This window comes from Dipodomys ordii, unplaced genomic scaffold, assembly GCF_000151885.1.
Source record: "Dipodomys ordii isolate 6190 unplaced genomic scaffold, Dord_2.0 Scaffold10, whole genome shotgun sequence".
NCBI lineage: Eukaryota > Metazoa > Chordata > Mammalia > Rodentia > Heteromyidae > Dipodomys > Dipodomys ordii.
Window position 1 is genome coordinate 20,646,676 of NW_012267226.1, and position 9,954 is coordinate 20,656,629.

General features: G+C 50.3%; 1 protein-coding gene across 1 annotated transcript; it reads left to right on the forward strand.

The window, feature by feature from the left end:
• The first annotated feature begins 7,131 nt into the window (after positions 1-7,131).
• Positions 7,132-9,651, forward strand: Upk2 (uroplakin 2). The gene is made up of 5 exons (XM_013009626.1): positions 7,132-7,262; positions 7,694-7,825; positions 8,026-8,164; positions 8,399-8,469; positions 9,263-9,651. Exons 1-5 carry the CDS (start codon positions 7,187-7,189, stop codon positions 9,397-9,399), a joined length of 555 nt encoding a protein of 184 aa, XP_012865080.1. The 5' UTR covers positions 7,132-7,186; the 3' UTR covers positions 9,400-9,651.
• Positions 9,652-9,954: the final 303 nt, after the last annotated feature.

Here is a 9,954-nt window from a genome sequence, read left to right on the forward strand (position 1 = left end):
TCTGTTGGTGGGGGCTGGGGAGCTCAGAGTGGCTGGACTCCAAGAGAGGTTAAAGGTCACAGTTCTATTGGATCACGTGGCCACGGGCCGAAGATCCCACACCTCAAATGGGAAGATGCTCCCAGATCCGGTGTGCCCGCCCCGCCCCCCACATACACATACACACACACACCAGTCCAGGGGCTTGAACTCAAGGCCTGAGCACTGTCTCTGAGCTTTGTTGCTCAAGGCTAGCACTCTACCACTTGCTTCAGTTTCAGAGACTCCTACCCAGGCTGGCTTTGAACCACTACCCTCAAATATCAGCCTCCGAGTAGGATTACAGGTGTGAGCCATCAGTGTCCAACTGAAAAGGCTCCATCTTAATCAGCTGGGTGTAGTGATCTCTGCGTGTCATACCAGCAACAAAGAGCAACACAAATAGGAGGACCACAGTCCAGGCTAGTTTGAACATAAAGACTCACACTGGCTAGGTTAGTGCTCTGCCACTTGAGTCACACCTCCAGTTCCCCCTTGTTTTGGTGGTTATTTTCAAGATAAGGTCTCATGAATATTTTTGTCTGAGCTAGCCTCAAACCTCGATTCTTCAGCTCTTAGCCTCCCAAGTAAGTAGGGTCACAAGGGTAAGTCACTATTGTCTCCGTGGAAGTCGGGGTGTGTGTGTGTGTGTGTGTGTGTGTGCATGTGCACGCGCGCTCCTACACATGCACATGCTGGTACTGGGGCTTGAACTCAGAGCATTGGCACTGCCCCTTAGCTTTTTTTCTTAAGGCTGGCACTCTACCACTTGAGCCACAGATCTCCATTGGGCTTTTTGATAATTTTGTTAATTGGAGATGAGTCTCATAAACTTTCTTGCCTGGGCTGACTTCAGTCCCCAACCCTCAGATCTTAGTCTCCAGAATAGCTAGGATTACAGGTATGAGCCACTGGTGCCTGGTTTGGAATCAGCCTTGATTCTAATCCTGCCATCCTTGCCGATTCTAGTCAATCTCTCTTTAATATCACTGCAATCTGCCTTCTTCTCTCTGTACCCAGGCTTGTTTCCTGGCCACATTTTTCCTCTTCTATCATTTGAATCATTTGCTTCTCACCCAGTCTCTCCACCTCATGTCTCACCTGCTGCCGATCCACACTTGACAGAGCACTCCTTTCATCTTAGAGGTTTTTTTATTTCCTTCAGGATAAAAACCAAGCGCCTTGCTATTGGACCCAAAGCCATGGATGACCCTGCCAGGGGTAACTCTCACCATGCCCATCTGTGAGGGGTTCTTTCTTAGCTAAGATGCACCATGTACACATTCCCAGCACCTTGGAGGGTCTGAGCCTTTCCTTAGCTGCTCCCTGTTTGTGGGATAGCCTTTTTCACGGTCTTCTGTCAGAGAACTCTGGTTCATTCTTCAAAATGCAGCAAGCTGAGGCAGGAATTGCATCTGTGTGTGTGTGTGTGCGCGCGCGTGTGTGTGTTTCTGCCAGTAGTGGGGCTTGAAATCAGGGCCTAGGTGCTATTCCTTAGGTTTTTCACCCAAGGCTAGCACTCTACCACCTGAGCCACAGCTCCACTTCCAGCTTTTTTGGTGCTTAATTGGAGATAAGAATCTCATGAATTTTCCTTCCTGGGCTTCCTTCAGACTTCTAACCTCAGTCCTCAGATCTCAGCCTCCCAAGGAGCTAAGATTACATGTGTGAGCACTGGCACTCTGGCAGGAATTGCATCCTATTCTCTCAGTATCTCAGCCTCCCAAGGAGCTAAGATTACACGTGTGAGCACTGGCACTCTGGCAGGAGTTGCATCCTGTTCTCTCAGTATCTCAGCCTCCCAAGGAGCTAAGATTACACGTGTGAGCACTGGCACTCTGGCAGGAGTTGCATCCTGTTCTCTCAGTATCTCAGCCTCCCAAGGAGCTAAGATTACACGTGTGAGCACTGGCACTCTGGCAGGAGTTGCATCCTGTTCTCTCAGTATCTCAGCCCGGCCTGCACTGCCATAGAGCCAGACACCAAATGCTCAGCGTGCAGGGTAGGCAGCTCAGGAGAAAAAAACAAATCATTGAATGAATGAGCAGTTCCTGGGTGCCTGGCAGTCTACTGCATACCCAGCATCCAAGGAACACTGACTCCAGGGCCCTGTCATGTCCAACCCGGACTAGCTCTTCCCACCCGAACATCTGCACACCAATAACACAGCTTCCAGAGCAAACTCCAAAGGAGATCCCATCTCATTCCCTATTTGCGCTGTGACCTTGGGTTCCTAGCCTTCATGTGCAATAAGGGTTCATGAAAAGGGGAGAAGATGAATCACCTAAATTAGTATTTATTGAACCAGATATTGTGCTAGGCACTTTTAAGTAAATTAGCTTGAGTGATAGTTCAATATCCCCAGGAGACAGATTGTATACCTTTCTACAGAAGAAGAGACTGTAGCCCACAGCAAATCACAATGCTGACCAAGGTCACAATTCTGGAAGATTTGGGGGAAGTGATAGTATCATAGGCTACATTGGTGGAGCTGGGGGGGGTAGGGGAAGCTGGGCTAGTAATCCTAGCTACTCAAGAGGCTGAGACCTGAGGATCACAATCTGAAGCTAGCCCAGGCAAGAAAATCTGTGATTCTTATCTCCAGTTACCCATTGTAAAGCTGGAAGCAGAGCTGTGGCTCAAGTGGTAGAGCACCAGACTTGAACAAAAGAGCTGAGGGACAGCGCCCAGGCCCTGACTTCAAGCCTCAGTACCAGGCCAACAACAAAAACAATAACAAAAGGGCATACAGGTCTCTTTGTGCCCTAAACAATGAGGATTTCCTTTGAGCCACAGCCTTTTCTAGCCTTAGGTCGCAACAGACCAGCACTGTTAAGCACTGTATTTGACCTCATTGTGCAAGCCCTTTGAGGTCCCCCATCCACACCAACAGATGGTGACAGTGGTCTCAGGCATTCCTCTGAACCTTTGTGTTAAAACATTTTGTTGGTGGTGGTGGTCTTGGGGCTTGAACTCAGGGCCTGGGCACTGTCCCTGAGCTTTTGCACTCACTAGCCCTTTAGCACTTTAAGCCATAGCTCCACTTAGAATTTTTGAGTGGATAATTGGAGATAAGTGTCTCAAGGACTTTTCTCCAGGCTAGCTGTGACCAGCCATCCTCAGATCTGAAGCCTCCCAAGTAGCTAGGATTACAGGCATGAACCACCAGAGCATTTTTAAATGCTTAAAGCATTAAAAAGAAATATGTCATGTCTGGGAGGTGCAAGTCCTATTTTCTTTTTCTTTCTTTCTTTATTTTTTGCAATACTGGGATTTGAACTGAGGGCCTTGTACTTTCTAGACAAGTGCTCTATCACTTAAACCATGTTCTATCCTGAGTCTCCCCATTTTCAAGATGATAAAAATTGAAGTTCAGGGCTAGAGCGGTGACTGAAATGGTAGAGTACCTGCTTAACAAGCACGAGGCCCTGAGTTCAAATCCCAGCACAGTTCAAAGTGACTCAAGTCCCATATAGTGCCATTCCTTAAAAGAAGGATAATGGTTGCCCTTGGAGCCATTTGGACATGGCTCTCCCCTGGGAGGCCAAGCAGTAGCATTGTGGGGGAACCACAGACATGCCCAGCAGATTGGGTCCTGAGCTTCTGATACACTCTTGCCATTCCAGAGGGGGAAAAAACCAACAACCACATACTAGAGTCCAAAAGAGGGGAGGTTTTAGAAAATAATCTTTTAGACTGGGTAGAAGAGAGAAATCAGGAGCTCCTCAGAGGCAGAAAGTTACCTTTGCTTTGTATCCCAGTGCCTAGGAGAGTTTCAGGGACATAGTTGGTACTCAATAAAGAAATGCCTGTTGAATTGGAAATCTGGAGGCAAGGGGATTTAACTTGAGAGAGTTTAGAATGGAGACACAAGAGGGAGACAATCTAGAGAGAAAGGCTTCAGGGGAGGGACTCCAGACATGTGGCCCTGGTTCTCTTATTCCAAGCCTTTGGGAAATCCTCCAGAGAAACAGGGTGCTGTGGCTTTAAATGACTTCAGCATTGTCAATGAATCTGCTCTGCTAAAAGAGTTATCCTCTTGCTCTTGGCCTCCCCCTCCTCTCAGCTCCCCAAACCCTTCTCTGCTGCTGTGATGGGATAATTAGATGCGAGAGCTCAGCACAGATGATGCTCCAGTTGCTTAGCAACTAATGGTTTCCATGGAGACCAAAAAGCACAGCCTCCAGAGCAGCCAGTGAGCAGCTCGGCAGGGCAGAGAGAAGAAGCAACTCTGCTTCTCCAGAAACCTGGGGAGGGTTGGGGGGGGGTAAAGACGGTGGGGGGGGTTGGAGGGAAAGGAGAGGGCTTAAAGGCACAGGGTCCTCAATCCCTTTAAAATCTGGTCAGAGATCTGCCCTCTTCTACCCCACCCGTCATACTCCTAATTTCAGATAGGGATGGGTGCTTAAGAGTGGACCCAATAGGGCTGGGAAGGTGGCTCAGTGGTAGAGCACTTGCCTTGAATGCATGAGGCCCTGGGTTCTATTCTTCAGCACCACATAAGCAGAAAAAGCCAGAAGTGGCATTGTGGCTCAAGTGGTAGAGCACTAGCCTTGAGCTGAAGAGCTGAGGGACAGTGCCCAGGCCCAGAGTTCAAGCCCCATGACCGACAAAATAAAAAAAGAGAGAAGAGTGGACCCAATGCAACCTGCCTGCAATAAATACAACCTCTTCTCCTGTTTGCTTCCTGGTCTGACTGAGTGGGAAGAGATCCCTCCTAAGCCCTAAGCCACGTGAAACATCCTTCTTGGTGGGCATAGGGTTTGAGAAATGCCAGGAAGATCTCCTAGCTCTGACATTCCGCCCATTCAGTCTGCTCTCTCCAAGGTCTTTGTATTTGAAAATGTGTAGTGGGGGTAAGATCTGATCTAAAAGGGACAAAAGCCAAGGAACCAGAAAAACAAAGTAATTCTCTACCCAAAGGCAGACCCATTCTGGCAGCCTGGGGGAAAATACCTGACTCCAATCTCCATCGTAGGAGACTGTGTGTGTGTGTGTGTGTGTGTGCTGGTGCATGCATGTACATACATGCATAGCTGCATGACACACATGCACGCTTGCATACGTAGAGAAAACAGCTGGCACCTCCAGGTGTGTGTGTCTCAGACCAGCAGGCTCCTGAGAAATGCAGAAATTCAGGCTTTACCTCAGATCCTCTGAATTAGATATGGCATTTTAATAAGATCTCAGTGATTCCTATACTTTAAATTTCATCAGTAACTCAAAAGGCTGAGATCTAAGGATTATGGTTCGAAGCCAACCTAGGAGGAAAGTCCATGAGACTCTTATTTCCAATTACCCAGGGGGGGAAAAAAAGCTGGAAGTAGAGTTATGGCTTAAGTGGTAAAGCATAAAGCTAAAGAATAATGCCCAAAGCTGGGTGCTGGTGGCTCACGCCTGTAATCCTAGCTACTCAGGAGGCTGAGATCCGAGGATCATGGTTCAAAGCCAGCCTGGCAGGAAAGTCCGTGAAACTCTTATCTCCAATAAACCACCAGAAGTGGCACTGTAGCTCAACTGGTGGAGCGCTCACCTTGAGCTGAAGAGCTGAGGGACAGCGCCCAGGCCCAGAGTTTAATCCCCACGACCGACCAAAAAAAAAAAAAAAGAAGAATGCCCAGAGTTCAAGCCCCACAACTGGAGAAGCTCTGAGACCTTTTTACCCAATGCCTGAGCCCCTGAGATCTATCATTACCCTAACCCCCACCTCTCACACTCTAGGCTTTGAAAATGCACTTTGAACCATGGAGGTACACACCCTATCAGCACTCACTTTCCCACCAGGATTTCTCTGCAACTAGGGAAGAAAGAATGGCTCTGGCCGGGCGCTGCTTTTTCTTTTGCTAGTACTGGGACTTGAACTCAGGGTCTTGTCCTCTGAGCTTTTCCTACTCATGGTAGTATTTTACCACTTGAGTCCCACCTCCAGTCCAGCTTTTTTGCTGGTTAATTAAGATGGAGTCTCACAGCCCAAGCTGACTCTGAACCATGATCCTCAGATCTCAGCCTCCCAAGGAGGTGGGATTATAAGGATTGAGAGTATAGCCATCCGAACTGAGCAATCGCCCTACTTGATACAATGACTGCTGGTCTGAGTCACAAGTTTCTACAACTACAAAAGCCAGCCAGGAATATCCATTGCTCAGGGTGACTACAGGTTAAGTATACAGGGGTCCATCCAGGGTCTGGAGTAAAGGCAGCCATACTTCTTTCCTCTTCCCTCTTTGCAACTCCTCTTTTCCTTTTATTAAATGGAACCTGGGAAAGGGAGATGGTCAGAAACATTGTATTTTCCATTTTCTCTTATCACGTCTCTCTCCCTTTTGTTCTGTGGTGCTGGCCATGGAACCCAGGGCCTCAAGCATGATAAACAGGTGCTCTCCCCCTGAGGTACACCCTCAGCTCCCAACCTCTGCAGTTATTTTGTGATAAGGTCTCACTGTGTGCAAAAGTCCTGCCTCTGCCCTCTGAGCTTTCTCTTCTTTATTCTAATCAGTTTAATGTTTGTTCCCCAACCCCTCAAGGCTGATTGTGCTCACCCTACACCCCTGCTTCAAATGGGCCTGTGTCTACCTCTCTTAGTGTCTCCCTGGCCGCCCCTGACCCCACCCTGCGGAGGAATCTGCAGGCCTGCAGTCACCCCCAATCTCTCCCAGAGCAGCAGTTCTGGGCCACAGTCAACACCAAGAACTGTAACCCTTGGCTCTACCAGGCCCCCACCCCCTTCTAGCATTCTCCTCTCCCATTCTTACCCAGCAAAATCCTTTCTGGAGTCCCTTGGTTGTTTTCTGCACCTCAAGGTAATTGCAAAACCACCACTACCAGAGGGCAGCAGCATTGCGGGCATACTTCCCCCCCCTTCACTGCCTTGGGCCTCAGAGTCTCAGGAGGTGATCTAGCTACTCGTGGAGCTGGCTAAGCTGTCCGTGTCCAGTCCAGGCACCCTCCCCCAACCTTTCCTGGCCCGAGGGCCAGCTCCTCATCTTGAAGAACCTGTCTGGGGGCCCTCCCCAAGGCTATTGGGCCCAAGGGGCAGGTTGGACTGGATTCTCCTCCTGCCCCTCCCATCGTCAAGACAAAATCAGCCACCCCAAGACAGGGCCTCATTTGCCTCAGGAAGCTCCTGCCCTGCCCAGCACCTGTTCCAGGTTCCAGCTTCCAGCCCAGCATGGCATCTCCGATGCCTATCCAGACCTTGCCCTCCATCCTGATTCTGCTGGCAATCTTGGCTCCAGGAGCTGCAGGTCTCTGCAATGTTGGGGGTAGGGGGTATGGGGGGGGAGTTCAAAGGTCTAGACAAGGGCCCTGAGCTTTCTTCCATGGCTCTCAAAGGGGGTCTGGCTGGTTAGGAGTGGGGCTGGTGATGGCAGGCCCAAGAAGATAGAGAAAGGAAAAGTGGGAGAGGGACCGAGGCTCAGGGCAGGGGTGAGGTTGGGCACTGCCTGGCTCCTGGAGTCCAGGGTCTGGCTCCCAGGCAACTCAGGGGAGTAACCTAGCTTCTGTAGCCCAAGTCTGCCACCTGGTGGTCAGACTCCCAGGCTCGGCTGCTCTGCCAGCACTGCAGAGGGGAGAAGACAAGACTATATACCCTTAGCAAAGGCCCCAAGATGTAGACAGATCTGATGACTACCGGAGAGCTCATCTCCATCTGAGCTCCTTCCTGGCCTCGCTACAGAATTCAACATCTCCAGCCTCTCTGGTCTGCTGTCCCCAGCACTAGCGGAAAGCCTGCTAGTTGCTCTGCCCCCCTGTCACCTCACCGGAGGCAATGCCACACTGATGGTCCGGAGAGCCAATGACAGCCAAGGTCTGCCACCCTCTCCCCAGGTATCCCTCTGGTCCCCAAGTCCCCTTCCTAGGACCATAGGACCACTCCTCCCCTCACCCCCCAGTATTCCTTCCCTCACTCGTTTCCCACTCCCCCCCCTTGCCCTCTAGAAGCTGTCCTTTCTCTGTGGGGCCCTCCAGAAACCTGACCCTGCCTTTTGCTCCCCATTTCCTGCCCAGTGGTGAAGTCCAGCTTTGTGGTCCCTCCATGCCGTGGACGCAGGGATCTGGTGAGCGTGGTGGACAGTGGAGCTGGCTTCACCGTCACCCGGCTCAGTGCATACCAGGTGACAGACCTCGTGCCAGGAACCAAATACTAGTAGGTATCTGACCCAGGCTTGGGCACCTGTGAGAGGAGTGCCAGGGAAGCTGGGATGTAGGGTTGGTCAGCCTGCGGAAAGAGAGAGCATGTGAAGTAGAGGGTACAACGAAGGGGCATGGCTATGAAGGTGGGGGACCCTGGCTTGGTCTTTTCTCTCCATGTCCCAGATATACACTGAGGGTTCTGTACTCTCTTGCTCTCTCTCCCAACCACCTACTCCCCCCCCCCCAGCATTTCCTACCAAGTGCAGAAGGGGACAACTACGGAGTCCAGCAGAGAGATCCCGATGTCCACCCTTCCTCGTAAGTGCACTCCAACCACCTTCACCGTTCCTGACACATACCCTCAACACCTTGCTTACCTCCCTCCTAGTGCTGAGTGTGGGACTGAAGACTCATCTATGCTCCAGTGAACTAAGGTCCCTCATTGACAGGGATGGTACCCTAATAACTCGTGTGTGTGTGCCTGTCCTTGAGCTTTTTATTGTTGTTGGTCATGGGTCTTCAACTCTGGGCCAGGGTGCTGTCCCTGAGCGCAGCTCAAGGCTAGTGCTCTACTACTTGAGCCACAGTGCACCTCCGGTTTTCTGGTGGTCAGTTGGAGTTAAGAGTCTTACCGACATTCCTGCCCAGGCTGGCTTTGAACTGTGATCTTCAGATCTCAGCCTCCTGAGTAGCTAGGATTATAGAAATGAGCTACTGGCACCCAGCTTTGTCCCTGAGCTTTTTCCACTTAAGGCTACCATTTGTGTCCCAGCTCCATTTCTGGCTTTTTGGTGGTTAACTGAAGATAAGAGTCTCATGGACTTACTGCCCTGGACTGGCTTTGAACTGTAATGTTCAGATTGCAGCCTCCTAAGGGGCTAGGATTTCAAGCGTGAGCCACTGATGCTGGCCCTCTAATAATTGCTGAATTCTCAGTGACAGGGTCTCCCTAAATGCAGGTGTGAGGAGTCATTGGGCCCAGTGGTTGACTGGCCAGTTAGATGTTAACAGATGAATGAGCTACTAGTTAAGTGCCTGAATGAGAGCTGTGAGTCCGAAGGAGATAAAGGATCCTCCTGCCCACCACAGCCTCCCCCTTTCCTTCTGACAGGAAAGAGTATGGAGTCCATTGGGCTGGGAATGGCCCGAACAGGGGGCATGGTGGTCATCACGGTGCTGTTGTCTGTCGCCATGTTCCTGCTGGTTGTGGGCCTCATCATTGCTCTGGCACTGGGCGTCCACAAGTGAAGAGCCTGCCTGCATGGTGACCAAGTCCAGTACAGTCTCTGTCCCCAGAGGCCTCCTCCCAGGCCTCAGCCACCTGCTTTCCTCTCCCGGCTTTCCATCTGCGCTCTGTCCTTCTTGGGGGTCCCCTACGTCTCACCTTCCAACACTCCCTACCATTCCCCTCCCCACTACTGTCAGCCATCTTTCCTCCCATCTTACCCACTCTACCCTCATAACAATCTCCTCCTCCCTTTGTGACCTTGGGTAGTTATAATAAAGGCTGACCTCCACACCTTGTGTCTCCCTTAATTAAGTCCCCTAAAGTGTGGACCTATATGTTTCCTTCCTACCCCAAGGCCCAGACTGGATCTTCTTATGAGGGAGGCAGGCAGGGGAGAGGAGAGGAGAGGAGAGAACCAAAACGCACATGAATCAAGGTTTATTCAATTCTTTGGCAGTGCAAGAACATTAGTTCTGTATCATTAGTCAATTCTATTATTGATCTTTGTTATGTAAACATAAATATAAATATACACATACATATACATATAAAATTTGAATTTTTAGAAACTAGTT

Excerpts from the sequence above, each read along its gene's own strand:
- Upk2 (XM_013009626.1), top strand. The coding sequence starts at position 7,187 with ATGGCATCTCCGATGCCTATCCAGACCTTGCCCTCCATCCTGATTCTG. Across the intron at positions 7,826-8,025 it reads GAGAGCCAATGACAGCCAAG|TGGTGAAGTCCAGCTTTGTG; the intron begins GTCTGCCACCCT and ends TTTCCTGCCCAG. Across the intron at positions 8,165-8,398 it reads GTGCCAGGAACCAAATACTA|CATTTCCTACCAAGTGCAGA; the intron begins GTAGGTATCTGA and ends CCCCCCCCCCAG.